The following is an 18233-nucleotide window of genomic DNA, read 5'->3' on the forward strand; positions in this document are numbered from 1 at the left end:
GCTGAGAGAACAGAATGCAAAAATACTAAATTTTTTCAGAGCCTAGATAATGGAAAAAAAATAAAGTGAAGAATTCTCCTGTGAAATCTGAGGAGAAAGGACTTAGACAATTAACTCGCTGTATATGATGAGTTCACAGAGTGCTAAAAGCACAGTTTCTCTCTGGCAGAAGCACCAGTTCATATAACTTTAGCTATTACAAATCTAATGAATATATCTTTATTTCTTTCTCGGGCCTTCTGATGTCTATTCTTCAATTCTCTCATCTCTGATCTTCAACCTTTGACCTCACCTGCCTGATCAGATGGTGTTTCCTAAAATCAATCATGGGTTTCTCTCTGCTGATCAGCAGCTCATTAAACGCCGCCTCATTAAGGTAGTGCTTCATCTCACTGGAATCTGGTTCTTCTTTACATTCAGTTTACTCTCTGCTGTACCTGTTTGTCGGAAGCCTTCTTATAGCAAGTTGCTTATTTGAAAGTTCTATAATTAAGAAATTGTTAATGAAATTAGCGCTTAAATATTATGGGTAACTGCGCTAAATGCTCCACATTTAAGATGCAGTTAGCATTTTTAGTGGCTTGCAGTGCTATACTGGAAATCAAATAAGTTGAACACCATTTCTGGTGTTTTTTCAAAGGCTGTATGTTCTGGCAACTTTCTTGGAAATTGTCTTTTACAAATTAGTAAGTCTAAATCATTAAGGGATTTGGCTAATTATCACTCTGAAAGAGCTCACCAAAACAGATGAAAAATTCTGTGCGACTCTGTGGAAAAGCAGTTACTCTCCATGCTCACGTTTGAAGTCTGTCCACGTAACATTGATGGGCTTGGAATGTTGCCAGGCAAACTGTATACTTCTGGCACACGACTTTTTTTTAATTCTCAGCTTTGTCATGATTAAACCAATCAGGAAACGAAGAGCTGCTTATTGAAAACGGTTACTCTCTCTGGAAAACTGCATGAGTCAAATATTGCAAAGCTACCCCAAATTCTAGTTCGTGTCCTGTGATAGAACAAGCCATTTACAATTTCAGCCTTTTGCTCTGTGGCCGCTTGCACTGTACAGGTACAACCTGCTGGTCTTCAAGGCAAAGTGCAGTCTTTGCATTAAGGAGCAAAGACACCAGTGTTTAGCTCACGGTAGCTTCTTTAAACTTGTCTTGCGTTCTTTCTGGAAAAACGTATTTTTGTGTGGCGGATGCCTCTAAAGCAAACTTCTGATGATTATTTTTTTGTTGTGCTAGGGGGACCAAGGACAAGCTGGACCCCCTGGACCTCCAGGGCCACCAGGACCCAGAGGTCCCCCAGGAGATACTGGGAAAGATGGTCCTCGAGGGATGCCTGGCATTCCGGTGAGTTGGTCTGTTAGTGTCCAAATTTTTGTCAAATATAACAGTCAAAGGTGGTTTGTGAGGTAAGATTGGCAAGTAAGACATGTGGAAGCTGAACCACAGAATTTCGCAGTGCACCTGAAGTCCCTCTGCCACACGCAGTAAGTTCATAGCGGGGCCAAGAGTAATACCTAGGTTTCTTGCCTCTCACCCCTGGCAGTTCTTTCCCACACATTCTAAGGTTTCTGAGTTGTTCACTGATGTTTTAATAGCTGTACGAAAATGGTCTGCCTCCTCTTCAAGTAGCAAATATTCCCACTCAGACTTCAAGCTAAAGCTGAATGTGAGATGTCATTGCACAGGCTAGCTTTATTTCTCGCTTTCTAATGATTTAGCTTCAAATTATGAAATCAGAATAATAAACTGCTAAATGCTGCCCAAAGTATGATAAATTTTGGAGTGAGATTCTGCCATTTCTACACAACACTAACAGTACAATTTTCTTCCACTCATCCCCTGTATTTCATTAGATCCATAAGCAGAATACAGAAAATTACTTAATGTTTTAGATGCAGGATCAGACCCATGGGCTTTGGCATTTTATAATGTGATATTAAACACTTCATAAAAAGATGGGTAAAAGCAAGAATTTATTTTACCTTTTTTTTTCTTCAAAATATGAGTATAGTTTTGACTCTATGGTTTGTGACCTCTTCAATACTCCTTTTTTAAATGTTTTTCTTTTTGAAAAACGTATCTCTCTGTTCATTGTGAATCCCACTGCAGTGTCAGTGTGGAAGCTGAATCACAGGCAGTACACTTGACAGCTGAAATGTCAAATGCACAGATCCAGTAAGCACATCTGTCACAAGTAAAGATCACAGCTGAGAGGATGCATAAGGAACTAGCAAGGTGAAGACATCTCTAGAAAAAGAAACAGCTTTGTCAGAGAGAAAGCATAGTTCATTTTGTAGGCCAAGACAGAAAGTCGTAAAATTTCACTGCAAAACCAAGAAAGAAAATACCTGAGTTCCTGTTCTAGCCATATTTGAGACTGCCTCATTTGAAATTGTATTGACTATGCATTAGGTGTATTAAGAGTGTAACATGATAACCATCCCTGGCGATGTTCATGAAACATGGTGATGTAGCACTGAGGGTCATGGGTTAATTGGTGATGTTGGTGGTGGGTCGACAGTTCAGCTAGATGAGGTGATCTCGGTGATCTTCTCCAAACTTAATGATTCTATGACTCTAATTGAGGCCTGCTGTTAGCCAACATTGGGCTGATAATTTCTAGCACAAGGTTGTGAAGTGACACTGAAAATCTATTGCTTTCACTGTATGCTTTACTTTGGCCATCTGCTCATTTCTTGTTAGTCTTCTAATGTGGTAAATTTGATTCTGTTCGGAGTTGCTTCTGGTTTGATATAGAGGGTGAGACTGAAACCACAACCAATTTCTAAAACTGCAAGAGTTTTAATGGTTTTGCAACCATTTTTGTAATTCACATCACATGTAACAGGCTAGAAGAATCAGCTAGTGTTGCTGGTCACAGTCTGACTGCAGATTGCTTGGTTTTTGTTGCTGCTTAGCAAAGGGAACAATAGTGTTTCTCATGACAGAAGTAATGCATTTTATGCAATTAGGTCATTCCATTTTATAATAGTTCTGTAGTGATTTTTGACTTTAGATGGCGAGAGAGAGTTTCTTTTTATAGTTTGTTTTTTGTTTCTTTTCGTTCAGCTGTGGTTATCTTAAGCCCCATAGCATTGTGGAGAATCAATTTGTGGTACAGCTTCAGAATCAGATAAAAATCAAACCAGATTGCTGACTATTGTTATCATCCTGCTCCTTCTCAGTGTCCTGCTTCAAGAGGAAAACTTGTCCCAGCTTTCTATCTTTAAAAGGCTTGTGTGGAAGAGAGAAATAACAAAATAATAGTTATACTGCATTACAAATAGGAACACTGCAGCATTACAACTGAAAGAGAAAGTCATTACTATGGCCAGCCTCCACTGTACGGCAGTCATTTTCTTAAGCAAGCTTTCATTTCCTTCTAAGCAAGGTACTTATAATTACCAGAACTTCAAGAAAATGTTTTGACCGCTGCCTTCGTCCATGCCCTATATATTTGCTGTGCATCCTGTGAAACTCACTCAAGATAACAGGGCCCAGGTGAGCATCTCCAGCAGCCATCATTACTTCTGTTCCTCTGCGTAGCAGTTTTGAGGAACAGTCTGTGTGCTAACATCTCCATCTGTGCCCACAGACCTCCGTCTGTGCTATCTTTACCTCACATGCCAGGAGCATGTATCCTGCTCCAGTCACTTAAAGTTTTTAGAGATGAGAAAATGTTTGTTTCTGGGACAGAAAGTCTTTAGATCTGAAGGTAGAAATGTGAGGGAAATGCTGTTAGGCCTATTGGAAGGTCTAGCAGGAACCAAGGAAGATCAAGGGCACGAGAGAGGATTTTGCATCCTTCTGCTAAGCCTTTATTTGGGTGTCAGTAGAAAAACCTCTTGGAACCTGTACACACTTGCCTTCCAAAAGAGCTTTCCTGCCACACAGATACCAGCACTTTTAGAGTGTCAAGAAAGAAGCACAAGGGAAAAAACAGGGTTGTTTTTGTTTGTTTGTTTGTTTTTTGCTGGTAATAAAACAGTAGACAATGTTACACAGTTTTGAAATTATTTCAACATAAAGATAATGCTTCCCAACATTTATAGGCATATCTTGATGCTTCTGTGATGCTGTGAGATTGTTGTATACAAAAATAAGCAAGGCTACAAAGGAAGCTGAGAAGTTCAACAACCTTGAATAATTTGCTGTCTGAAACCTGTGCCTGTGTGGTTTCTCTTTCCCTGTTTTTTTTTGGTGTGTTTGCAGATGCAGATTTGTGCATCTGAAAGCACATTTACCTAGAGAAGCAGTTTAGAATCTGTTGAGTTGCCAAGAACAGTAGCATCAAAACAGTTCTCATCGGTTCTTGGCAGGTTTTCTTTTATGATAAATCTGATGAAGATGATCCTGCAGCTGTGCTGATCCAACAGCACATGGATAGCCCGTGTGGTATGACATCCATTTTACTGTCTCAAATGACAGTTGAAGACATTCATTTAAGAAGAAGTGAAGATAGCTCCTCGCTTCATGTAGACATGTGCCCCACTAAGAGAATTAATTGGGAAAATGAAGGGATACCATTTTGAAAACCAATCCAAATATTTAACAAACGAACAATTATTGCATAGCCTCAAAATGTCACTGTTCATGGGTATATGCAATATGATAATTAGTAAGTTATGCCTGCTGACTGAGGTGATGACACAGAACACTAATTCTGGAATATGTAAACAGTGATTCAGCACATATGTGAAAAAATCTTTATCTGTGTTCTTTAGCACCACTGGCTGAAGTGGAATGTTATGATTGGAACCAAGGGGCTGAGAGTCAGCACACCAGGGTTTAAATTTTGCTTGAAGAACTACATCATTAAAAGATTGTGAAGTAGTACCTTGCCTCTTAAAGTCTGTGATTTGATCTATTACTTTAAAAAGCAAATACACATATAAATGTGTGCGTGTATTTAATATGTGGTCAGCTGCCATACCTGTTGAGTAATGGAATTTTTTAAGAGGTTGTTATTAAGCAAGGAACTGAATTCAGGACATGCTAAATTATTCTAAATTATTCATGCTTTTTGTTGTTTTTTTTTTAGGGTGAGCCAGGAAAGCCAGGTGAACAAGGGTTGGCAGTAAGTACTCTTTCAGTTTGCTAAGAAACTTTAACAGACTTAAACGTGCTTCTTAAACTGTGGAATTCCAGAAAGCTTGATAATTGTATTTCCCAGCCTTCCTTTGTCATTGAGTCTTTGAAGTCTCGTTTGCAAAGAAAATGCAAGAAAAAATAGAATTTTTTAGAAATATACAGTTGCCTATAATATAAGGGCAGTTCTTCCTTTTGGGTTGCAGAAGTATAGAGGGCACAGCGAGGAAAAACTGCCATGTCAGATGTGCCTGACTCATGGCCCCTCTTATTGCCACCTCTAAATTTGAGCTGTTTTCACGTTGAGATTGTGGAGCAGTGCAGCAGCCATCTACTTGTTTAAAAGGCCAAAATCTCAGCAATCGTTCTGGCCCTTTGCCTGACATAACAGTGAAGATGCTGCAAAGAAACTCTCGGAATATTATCTCCTGAGGGTTTTCTTTTCATCATGTGTGGGAGAATATAGGAGCTAAATGAATGCACTTTTTACAAATACTCAGATATGGGAGTACATGTTTTCTGTTGCATCAGAAACTAATTAGCCCTTTTCATTTGGAAGCAAATTGAAGCTCCACTGTCTGTAAATCAGCTTCAGACACAGGATAATGCATCAGGGGTTTCTGCTTGTCACATGTTCCCAAAACTGTGAAACATTTTTTCCCTTAAGATTTCCCTAAATGCTTATGGTCATTATTATTTTCTTTTATGCGAAGTGACATAATTGTAGCTCTTGGCATGTGCTTTTGATTTCTGAATGCTTCTGAAGGGGAAGATTATATGCTCAGCAATCAGTGAGGATATGATTACTACCTATTTGAATTTATAAAGTTTTAAACAGATGTGATGATACTTCAGCTTGACAATTTGCAGAACATTTTGGATTAACAAAATCCAAGAAAGGTTTTCAGCAGAGAAAGAAAAGATTGAGATTCTGAAGTATCTCCTTTGATCAGGAAACTGAATTTTTTGTAGCTTCTCTTTTCAAGATAAAAATTTAACAGAGCTAAAATCTCATCTCCCAAAGGTACTACCTAGTGTTTTAGCACATTTGTGTTCCCTGTTGTTCCATTCTTTTTGGTTTATGAGTACTTATTGTTAATAGCATGTATAATAGCTGGGAAGGGCATTTTCTTTTTTGGTTTGCTTATTTTGATTGTAATCTCCTATTTGCTCTCTGGACTGCGCTTACTGCAGCAGTGTCTTCGTTCTGTTCAAGACCAGATCATCAGGGTCACAGAATCCCCAAGGGTCTTTAAGCAAAAGAGTCTTGCGGTATTCAGAAGATTCCCACTGCTCTAGTCATCTGCACATAGGAAATAAAGAACTGCTACAGGACTCTTCATGTCCCTAAGTGCAGATGTGTTTAAATAGAGAAAAAGGGCATTTTAAAAATCATATCAGCATCTGTGAGCTAGAGAAAAAAAAAACCCAGACTGCATAAGTTTCCAGCTCCAAATGCCTGGTCTAAAAGCCAACATGATGGCTTGAGTGTTAACCTATATGTAGATCAAGAAAAGTTCAGGTTATCAGAGAGACATTTTATTTTCATTTTTCTTGGTTATTTTGACATACGCATTGCGCCAGTACAGATTTCCAGGCTGTCTTCCTTGTGAAAAGTGCTGAAGCTATCCATACAGATTCTGTCTGGTTTCCTTTGACATCTTCCATCATACATTTCTGCATGAATATCTCTTTACCTCAATGTTGAAATTTGAGGAACTACTAGGAAGTAGCTGATTTCCAAACAGTTATGCTGTAGAATTGTGATGCCAAAGAAAAACAGGGAACACAAACCTATCTGCAATTCTTTTCCTGTGTTATTCATCCATCTCTTCAAATAAAATTACAGCAGAAATCTTTGTACAGCAAAGATTTTTTCTGTTGTACAGCAGAAACTGTGAATTGTGAACTTCTACATTAATTCCGCAGGAACTCGTATGTAAAGAGTTGTCTCTGTTTCACGCTGTTATTCAAGTCCAAGTTAAATTCCATTTTTTCTGTGTGTGAAGAAGGATCTAGTAGGTAGATGGGTTCTGAAAAGTACTACGAGTGCTTATCTCCCAGAAATCCACCTTTTAGGGATTATTGATGTTTCCAGAGCTTTTCCAGTAAGAAGCCAAGTACTGGAACGTGCACTCTGGTTGTTCTTCTGGATAGAGGCAAGATACTGGCAAGGACAACACCGATGGCCCTGAAACAATCCCTAAATTTCCAATGTACTTTTTGAGGTTGGTGGAAACTGAAGGCTATTTGTATTCTAAAGAATCACTGTCTCAGCAGTTTTAAATAGCACTGGTACTATTCAAGCAAAGAACTGCAGGCCTGACCTCTAGATTATAACAGTGGGATAGAAGCTTTTCTCTGTCAAAAGTGATTTATGCTCACATTCAGTAACATTCCTTAGTATTTCTAGGAGAACGCAGAGAATGTTACTAGAGCTGGTAAATTCAGTTTTAACCTTGGAAAAGGGTTAAAATGGAAAAACTTGACACAGCTTGAAATTACTTAGCTTTCTGTCTTCTCTTTTTACAAGGAATGGAATAAGACCCTTGAAGAGCAAAAGATGGTAGATAATGAGATAGCAGCGTGTTCTCCAGATTGCGTCTCAGAATGTAACACAAACCTATTACACGTCTTGAGTAACTTGTGACCTGCTCAAGCAACATGTGACTTGATTCTCAAAAAGTTGAAATCATTTTAATGCATTTGGAGTTCCAGGAACATCCATGTTCTTATTGCTCAGTCAAATAGGAAATCAGGAGCACTAGTGAGGGCACAACAATTTGCACCAAGACTCTGCTGCCATATTCTCCTCAAATTTTATTGAAGTTCTGTGTCAATAAAGAAAAAAAGTAATAATAACCATGTTTTAGATGTGGGAGAGAAAGCGGTAGTAACCATTCAGGACTTTTTCCCCCTCTTAGGCAAGGGAGGTTTGCTTGGACCAGACAGAGAAAATGACAATGAGTTCTCTTGTTTGAGTTCAGCTTTGCTGTAAGAGAACTCATCTTTATAGCACAGGGCAATTTGTGCAATTTACTCTGAAGAAAGGGAATGGCTTTTCTTTATTTCAGAAATTAAGTGGGTGTAACGCAACGGAAAGCACAGCAGTGACAGCAGAGCAGAAAAGTCCTAGGCTGCAGTAAGTGAAGATCTGCTCAAATGCAACAGCTATGGGCGCAGAAATAAAGAAATAAATGCCTACTTTCAGAAGCCTCTGGTGCAAAGGGATCTCCAGACAGACACTCTCACCTCCACTGCCAGCACTTTAATGAGGTCTGGGAAGGGGTGGATCCCTTTGTTTTTATGCTAGGAACAATCTGTTTTCTTTTAGGGCTGAATAGTGAGCAAAGTTAGTTTTAAGTTAAGAAGAATTGAATGTATATATCTTTAATGTCAGAAGAGAGTGTAAGAGTGCCTAGTTAGTTACTTTTTGTTTGTTTGTTTGTTTGTTTTTTCTAGTTTCCAGGACTCTAGAAAGCCCTTGAGGTCTACTTTCTGCCAGAGTAGAAGGTATTGCTCCTCTGTGCAGAATGGAGTCACATGAAGGCCAAGCAGTGAGGTGTGGTGCTAAGGGTTTGAAGTTTTGAAATGTTATGTGGATCTAAAAAAAGTCTTCTATGCCAGAGGGAAGACTGGTAGAGTTTCCTTAGCTTTTCATCCTTTTTGGTAAAGTTGTGTCTTGCCTCCTATAACACATTTCCCTTCCTATGCCATTAGCCATGTCTTCCTGGTACCACGTGAGGCTTTTTTTCTTTATCTTCTTATTTTCAGAATGGATCATAAAAGTGTTTGTGATTCTTCTGTAGGTAGAAGCTAGGATTTCTGGTTTCAGAGTGCTGGTGATTTTATTATAAGTGTAGTCAATGACAGGAAACCTGAAATGCTGACACTGATAGGTGTTTTCAGATTCACATATTGCAATAGAACAGAAGTGCATGGCTATTTTTATTTCTAATTTCCATATGGTAACTTTTTGATGTTGCTTTTTGTTTTTGTTTCCAAAACGCTCTTGGTGCTTTTAATTTAGAACTATTCTAAACCAGTGCATAGCCATAGGATTCTGGAGGATCAAAATTTGCCATCTTTTCAGCTCCTTGGAAAATTAGTCAGTTGAATTGTGTTCAGTGTACGAGTCAACTGCTTTTTGTCTCTGAATAAAATATATATATTTTTTTCTCCAGAAACTGGCTTTAAAGATACATAAGTAATTTTACAGATGTTTTGCATGAACAGAATGTCTAGAACAAGCAAAGAATTCAGGTAAAGATATCTCTTTGCTAAAGAAATCTATCCTTTAATGATTAACTCAAATGCAAAATCCCTCTACTTAAGATGTACTGTTTTCCAGACTAGCAGCTTTGTGCTTTTACAGACTTGCTGGGCATGCGTTCAAGAAAAAAAAAAAAGAAAAGACTTAGTGGTCTTACTAGCTATTCAGTATAGGGAGAACTTTCTTCCAAAGAATATTGTCATATACTTGAAAGTTGGTGAAAGAGCATAACTTTGCAGTCAAATCTATAAAACCTCACATCTTTAAAATGAGTTAATATATATTTTTCATCTGAGGTTTAAAAAAACAAAAAAGGAAGAGGTAGGGGGGGAATCAGCCAGAACTGGCTGGAAATTGCTGCTGGCTTGAGTTTAGCCTCTCAGGCCAACAACCAAGGACAGATCCTCAGCTGGTGTGAATCTTCATAGTTCCTCTGGGAAATTGCTAATTGTGAATTTGTTTTCCATGGCCAGAGTTCTGCAGCAGCCTTGTTTATTTCATTCTGGTGACATGTTCACAGTAAATTTTAGAAAGTGTGGTTCTCAAGCTGTCTAGATGTGAAAGTTTACCAAAAACTAGCAGCTGAAATTGAGAATCTCTGCCTGCACCTCCTACGGCACGTACTTATTTTTTTCCCCGATGCAGATTCATTGGCCTTAAGTTATAAGAGCTAGTCTTAGGAAAAATTGTCTTTGGGATTTTATAATCTCAGTACTTCAGTGACAGTTGTCTGGGATGTCAGAACAATGACTAAGAAGAAGACGACAATGAGGATTTCTGCCTGAGCACTAATTATTAGCTTTTGCCGCACTTTTAATCAATTAAGGTAGCATATGGGACCACTGCTTAATGAGAATTTATATGAATTTCCATTATAGTTGATCTGTTTTCTTAGCCAGTCTTTTTTAAATTCAGGCAATTCATGAATGCTAAAGCACTGTATGCTTTGATAGTAGTACTCCAGTCATCACAATCTTTATGAAACACTCCTCAACCATGCGAGAACACACTTTCAGAATTACATTATATGCCTTGTTCCACACAGCAAATGGGGTCAACGGGCAATACGGAGGCTCCTCGGAAAGGCAGATGGATGCTGTGTACGAAACCTGTGGTTTTCCTCTGCATGTACATTTGTTATTTTAAGTTCCCTTCCTAAATTCTTCTTCGTTCTCAGCTTTGTGGAGATAAGAAAGTGTTTCATGATTCCTATAGTACCAAAGAGGAAATATGCGTTCTCAGGTATAGTTTTGGTAGCTCTTTTGTCCTATAAATGTAGATACAGATCTTATAAAGGCCTTCTATTACAAGGAGTTTCTACTTTAGAAAGGTAGTATGAAAGCTTAAAAAAAAAAAAAAAAAAAAAGTTTGGGTTTTTTTTTGTTGTTTTTTTGTTGTTTTTTTTTGTTTGTTTGTTTGTTTTTTACCAAGCATTGGAATAAGAGTTTCAGTATGAATGTATTGCTCTATTGTGATGTATCTTGGCTTATAATTTTTTCAGTACACCAAAACTTTCATTTTCTCATTATATTTTTGTTAGGCGTTTTCATTTGGTGTTCATGTTTGCTGTCTTTGACATCTAGCACCTCACAGAACAAATCATTACATCTAGCACAGACCTGCAAATGGAAAATGCTCCAAGCTTTCTATTTCATATATTTATTTAAATGTTTAACAACTGAGCCACTTGAAGTTGAAAATTAAAACACACTGGGAGGCTGTTTGCGAGATATCACACCCTGAATTACTGTGTCTTTGAACCGCAGCTTTAACACTTGCAGGGCAGAATATTTCTTATTTTGCAGTTTGCTAAAGCACAAGCAGCAAAGTAACTTTAAAAGGAAAACATAACATATAAACGGATGTCTAGAAAAAGTTCTGGACTCAGTGAATTTGCTTTGACTACATTTGTGGCAACTTTTTCCATTGTTTTTCCTTTTTTTTTTCTTTTTAATTTTGAGTAGTTGTTAGTGAAGGCACCTGAGCGTATCCAGCTGTAACTTCATTTGATCATTTCTGTAATGCTGATATTTGATATGAAAGAAGCTCTGTAGATCCCTTGAGAATAGTGGCTGAAGAATGGCATTCATTGTGAAAATTCATTTCTTTCGTAGAACACTTAAAAACTTCTTTTTATCCTTGGATGCCCAATTTTTCCAAGTACTTAGGTACATATCAGACAATGCTCCATCCCCAGAGACACAAGAATAGTTATTGAATTTCTTGGGAGCGATGCAATTTCTTTTTCTACTCTCCAACTGAGGAATTAACTTGAGAATCTACTTCAGTAAACCCATACTATTGCTTGTCATATCTGTATAGGTAGTTTATCAGTTACACAAGGTAGAAAATGGTTTTAGGAAGTGTTCAGGATATCTGAAATAATAGAGATTTAAAATGGTTTTTATTATTTTTAGTTATTTTCCTGTTCTGGGCAACTCTCTTGACCAAAATTTACAGCCAGCTCAACTGAAGTTTCTCAGTGCATGTATGAAAAAAGGGTAATTTTCAAAGATTCTAATTAATGACTTCAAACAAATTGATGACATGATTTTTCATATATATAGTGCTCTCCTCGGATCAATTGCTAATTGCTAAATGCTAAGGAAAAAAAACCCTACATGATCATATTGCATTTCCCATTTTCTACTTGGATTCTCTAGCAGTTATCAATTCTATATAATTATTTTACATTCTGAGTACATACAGAATAAGAAACTCTTGTGTGTAAATTGTAAAATGTGTCATTTTAAGCTTTTAATTGCAATTAGCTTGCTGAAGATAGCTGTATTTTTGAGGACTATGCTGGTCATCAGGTGGTGTAATAGCTCAGAGGTCATGAGACATGAGAGTAACTTCCAGTCTGAGTAAAGTTTAAGTACCAGAAATGGAAAACTACTCATTGTTTAAAATAACTGATGATTAGTGCCTAATGCTCTTCTCTGAATCATCCATTCTAAAAAAACAATGAAGGCAAGATTTTTCTTCTATGAAAATACTTTCTTATTCAGTAAGTCCTCTGGAAGAGCTGGAATGGTAGCAGCATTGAAGGGAAAATTCTAGGGAAGGAGATTTTTCTGGAGACATTTGCAATATCTTGAATCAAATCCATCCCACAAGTTGACAGCTGCAGACTCTAAGCGCAGAAGTACTCAGATGAGCAACACATTTCACAGTTTACTTTGGGGGATATTCCTAATAACTGAGTAGCAATTTTACCTTCAGATAGTAGCTTTGTTTTGAAGGCTTCCAAATGGTATTTTGGTTTAGCTGAATGTGTCCAAAAGATTATGTTTAGCTTCTTATGTATTTGGAAACTGAAGAGTAAGCATTTATTCCATGCACATAAAAGAAACAGATATGAAATATGAAGTAGTCTTCAGTTGTTCTGGCTTATTGATGGAAGCTAACGTAGTAGAACTGTTTAATAAAAGTCAAAAGAAAAATGATGCCCAGGGCCTGGATATTTGGAGCTTACTTTGGTAATGGTGATATAGGTAAACTGTAGTCTGAACATGAATTTCTTGGAGTTTTTAAGATGATAGCCAAACCTGTATTTTTCTTGGCAAAAGGGAAGATTCCTGGCTCATCACTTGCCATGCTGTGAGGCACTGGAAGAAACTTTCTTCATTTTCTAGAAGAAAGGGAAAAATTCTGTTTAAATGGAATATGTTATATTCACGGTTCGGTTCCTTCCCCAGTAGGCCACTCTCACCTAGCAACATCCTATTGACTTTCTTCATTTATTTTTCTTCTTCCCTGTCTTCAGTGTTCTTGGAGACTGCTTACAAGTGGTGCTCAGGTTATAGGCTGTTCATTTGCCATAATCACTATTACAGGTGCCCTCATCCTCGGGTATATCTTAGAGTTAGAATTCAGGCACATACTGAGAAAAGAGATTTAAATAGCAGTTTACGGAAATGCAGTGGGCTGGTGGGATTCTTCTCCAGTCAGAAAAATCAGGTGATCACTCTATTCGCTAACTGTCACTCTAATTATCATCATATCTGAGTGTTTGGTTATTTTCACATCCTTTTAAAGAAAAGAAAGTTAATCTGTCATTCTGTATATCGCAGATGGTTTTCTATTTGCAAAATCTGTCCCTTTGAAAAGGGGAGATGCTTGCAAGATCCTTGTTTTTCTAAGACAATGAATCCAGTACCAGCAGTTAAAAGCAGTGGAGCTTTTCTGTGTTACCAGTTCAATGTTGCATCAGGGCAACATTCCAACACGACCTGGATCTACCAAAAAAAAAGGGAGTTTTAATCTATATTCACCCTATCTTAAATACAAAATTGGCCATTTTGAAGCAGCAATCCTGTTGTTCAAGATGAAATCCTGAATAATTCCTGTTCTGACATCAATTCTTCTTCTATCTTTTCAAACATCAAAACAAGCTGAATTCTCCCATTCTGGCTTTTTGTTTTTCAACTTGACACAGTCAGAATTAATCTCTCTTAAGTTTGCTTCAGCACACACAAACTGCTGATGTTGAAGAAGATGTTAGGAAGGGGGGAAGTTTGAATCTTCTACTTAGAAGTAAAATCTGTTCCAAAAGAGAAAAGATCCATTTGCGTTTTCTGTAGAACATTTTACTTTTTGTCGATGCAGAAAATTTCTACTGGTTTCATTCCAGTATCTGAATACTTACACAATGGGACGGTTTTAATTGGGCACTGAAGTTTAAATTAGCTAGAGTAATTACATTTTCTTTCTCTTTACAGGGACCTCAAGGGCCTCCAGGACAAAAGGTATAGTATAAACAACAATACCGTTACAGCTTCTGGTTCCAAACTGTAAGTAGAAAAGGTGAATGGAATTAGCTATTGCACACCACCTTGAATCTGTTAATTTACATGCTATTTTGTGGTATTTTGTTTTTGTAAAATGTAGTCATATAATGTTAGACATAAGATTTCTCATTTTCCCTATCATAGGGAGTTCAAGCAATGCAGGGCAGAATGTTTTTAATCTGTCTGCTTAACGTTCAGGTGAAAAGGTTGCTATAATTTTCTTATTCATGTATTGGCACAGCTATGAAACCAAAGGTGAAACATTGTGAAAGATGGAGGGATAGAATTTCTGATTGAATGCATGTCCTTTCTCAAGTAGATCAATGCCATATGACTGAAAAATTGACCAACAGAAACAAAGGGTATAGGTGTTGCTGATAAATGGTTCTTAGTTGGCTGTATTCAGGTGGTTTGCTGTTGTCTTCCTGTTCCTTTGGTAATCGGAGATCGGACTTCCTATGGAAGCTTTCAGCATTATTTGCACTCATTAAAGCTGACTGCCTCAGTCTGATGGAGTGAGCTTTGGATTTATGGTACTGCACCATTAAAACAGTCCTAGGTATATCAGCAATAGCAGCTAGAAAGTGGCACCATTCCAGCATCTCACCCACACACCACCAAGGCACGTCATTTTGAGACTGATTTCAAAAGATAAGAAGTGTTATGGAAGATATCTAATTAGAGCAGGCTTAATTTGTATAAAGAAAAAAGAAGGGAAAGAAATAAGTAGTACTTATGTATGTGGCAAAGCTGTCACCTCTTTTTCTTCTTTTAAAATATTATTTAAAGTGAAGATTTGGTTGCATCTGTTAAAAGTGAACTTCTTGAAGAAACAAAAGCCTCCTGATATGTAAAAATGTAATCCCAGAGCATGTAAATCCATGGGATTTTGTCAGCTGTGAGCTGTACAGTTTACAAGCTGAGAGAGAAGGTTACCCTTCATGTTTAGCAACGCAAGAATGTAACATTGTAAAGCTCATCTGATTCTGAAATTGACATTACAGGAAATAGCAGAGTGGCATACTTTGTATGTACAACATTAAAAAAACAAAACAAAACAAAAAAACATGTTCTGGTGAGCTTTTCAATTTATGATAAACATTTATTGATTAAGGGTGTGGTAGAATCAATTTTATTTAAACTTTCTGATATCTCATGTTTCATAAGAAAAGTCAGCAGCTGTATGAGACTGTCCCTGGGAAGATTAACTGTTACAAGGAGAACAGACGGATGTCATAATGCCCTCCTGAGCCTTTTCTTACAAGTTGCTGGAAGAATTAAACAAAAAATGTTTACAGAATGAACAGAAAAGTTCACTAGAATTTGCATTAGCCATTTGCAGTGGCTAGCATTCATGACCACGTATCCAGCATATAGGGGCACCGGAATGCCAAAGTGAAAGCTTTGGGAATAAGGACAAAGCATTCAGGGTAATGGTCATGAGCTGAGATGTCAGTGTATTATTTATTACTGGCTTAGAGCTCTGCTGTGAGCTTGAGACTGCTGGGCACTCAAGTGTTGGATATTTTTTGAAGCACTCATAAGCTTTTTTTTTTTTCCCTTTTTTTGTTTCACAGGATTTTTCCATCCATTATTTCCTCAACTCTATTAATTGATAAACATGCATCCATTTTGGGTGTATTTCCTTTGGGTGTATTTGTCTGCTTCTAGTGAAGTCCCCAGCCAATGTAAGCAGAGGGAAAAATGCTGTGCACTGATTTTTGGGCCTCAGGACCCGATGGGCTTCAAAGGATACTCATTTCTTTCACAGGCGCTGAGCAACTGCGTGTCTCACCATTGATACAGCCTCTGCCTTTCCCAGTCTCCCGGCCAATCTTTTATGTTACCAGCCATTCAAATAGCTGTATCTGTAACCTGTTCAGATATTTACTAATGGAAAATAAAAATACACTATCAGATTCCTTGCTGTGCAACATTGCTGTTACAGAAAAAGAGGATGGTGTTGTGCGAGCTCCATTTCTCGTGCCCAAGATTTTTGCTGGACGTCTGCAGCAACAGTCAGATAAGATTCTTCAAACAAAATTGCCCATCATAAAAAATAGAGTGAGAGTTTGTAAAATGACTTCTCTTACATTATGAGTTGCTGCTTCTTTGTCTACTCCATGTTTTTGGTCCGTGTTTTGTCGTTTTTTGAAATTCTGACTGCACTAATACTGAAGCAGTTTAAAAGGTTGTTGGTAATTTGCACCGTCAGGCTGAACTATTGCAGATTATCCCTTAAAAGCTTTAAGATAGATTGACCCTGCCAGTTATTGGTCTTGGAGCACATCTCTCCATTTCAGATGTTTGAAAGCATTTGAAGTGTTAATGATTTTGTTCAGGCGCTATGTTAGGCAGTGTCAGAACAAACTCAAAATTTATCCAGAGCATTAAATGGAATTGCATTTTAATCCTTATGTGTTTTACAAGGCATTCACAACAAAATTATCACCAACTTGACACTCCTTTCTGAAAGAGGCTATACAGTGGGACAGTCACTAAAACGTACATTGTAAGAGCATAAGAATGTACAACACAAAAACATTTATGATTAATATAAGCAGTCACTTGTAAAGAGAGCTCAACTTGAATATAAATTAGTTTTTGAAAAATTTATTCCAATCAGAATATGCTGGCATTCACCATCTTTTTTAGGTGCTGTATTAAGAGGTGAAAGTTTTCAGCCTGTTTAATTTGCTAAACGCTGGCATCTCTTTCCCACCAGGGTTCTGTTGGAGTGCCTGGTGTTCCTGGGAAAGATGGACAAATGGTGAGTTCACTTGACTTTGTCAACATAGCACCTATTTGTGTCACTGATTAAAGCAACTCAAGGCTCATTCACATGGACAATTTACAGAAGAACATCCAAGGTTCTAATTTCAAATCAGTCTCGTGGAAAATACTATAAAATCTGGTTTGTGCTCTGAAGTTATTTTTTCTAGTTTTAGTCAGTGAACATGGTTACTCCAAAAATCTCACGTTCAGATTTGGTGGTGACTGATAGACATCCATGTAAGTGGTGTATGACTTTATTCAGTATATTTATGAACTACATTTTTTTCTACAGCTTATTTTGGTTTAATTTCTGTTAACTCAGTTCCATGATGCAAGTGGTTACGTTTATGTGATTGTACAGTGACAACACATTGTTAATACAAGCCAAAAATAGAGAATGATTAGGCTGGAAAAGCAGGTAGAGAATAATATAAATTAAACTTGGGAATGAAAATGCAGAGAAATTATTAGAAAAGAAATAGTCTTGAGTGCAACTGGGAGGAGATGGTAACTCAGTCAAGCCAGTGTTATGTTTCACTAAGCTGACTCCTAGTCTGGGACAGTGCTCCATGAGAAGCAGCAGGGCTGTTTCAAAGCCCTGCTAAGGTTTTTTGGCAAAACTGTGTGGTGAAGTTTTTAAGTAATATCCCTCCCTGGCTGCAAACAGTATTAACCATCTGTTGTTCTCATAAGCACTAACATTAATAGTGAACTTGAAAAGCACTTGCAGGGAATACCACAAGGAAAATGATACTGTAGCTTGTTCACTGTATTTGAGAAGTAAGCAATGATAGTGTATAAGGAACATATTACATATAGGGTGCTCAGAAAGTAATGCCTCCATGGAAACTATAACAAATAAGAAGTGCACAAAAACACTATTTGATAGAGCAAATCCTCAGCTACAAAACACTGTTTTTCAGCATAGTCTACACTGTTAGCTGTGCATTCTTGCCAACAATGAACAAGAGCCTGTATGCTGCGCTCATACAAATCTGCACCAGTGGAGATGACCCCACTATTTCACAGTGGCAATGACAGAGTCATTGCAAGGAAAATGTTGCCCTGACTGTCCATCATTCATTGGCCCAAACAGATGAAAGTCATAAGATGCTCAAACTGGACTGTACAGTGGGTGTGGCAGGACAGTTCAGCCAAGACAAGCAATGTGCTCCACAGTCTTCACACTGGAATAGGGTCTGGTGTTATTGTTTTGCAAGAGAAAGGTTGTGTTCTTAATTGGTCTGACTGTGGAAGTGCAAGCTTCCACTCCTTTCCTCTCCCAAAACACAA

At 37.7% G+C, this 18233-nt stretch overlaps 1 protein-coding gene across 1 annotated transcript in view; it reads left to right on the plus strand.

Annotated features, from left to right (window-relative positions):
- Positions 1 to 18233, plus strand: part of COL25A1 (collagen type XXV alpha 1 chain) — a 145126-nt gene that overhangs the window by 54768 nt on the left and 72125 nt on the right. Inside the window, exons 7-10 of the mRNA XM_048943256.1 lie at positions 1248 to 1355; positions 5053 to 5088; positions 14097 to 14123; positions 16891 to 16935. Of these exons, the coding sequence (XP_048799213.1) occupies positions 1248 to 1355; positions 5053 to 5088; positions 14097 to 14123; positions 16891 to 16935 (216 nt within the window). The remainder of the gene's footprint in view (positions 1 to 1247; positions 1356 to 5052; positions 5089 to 14096; positions 14124 to 16890; positions 16936 to 18233) is intronic.

This window comes from Lagopus muta, chromosome 4, assembly GCF_023343835.1.
Source record: "Lagopus muta isolate bLagMut1 chromosome 4, bLagMut1 primary, whole genome shotgun sequence".
Lineage (NCBI taxonomy): Eukaryota > Metazoa > Chordata > Aves > Galliformes > Phasianidae > Lagopus > Lagopus muta.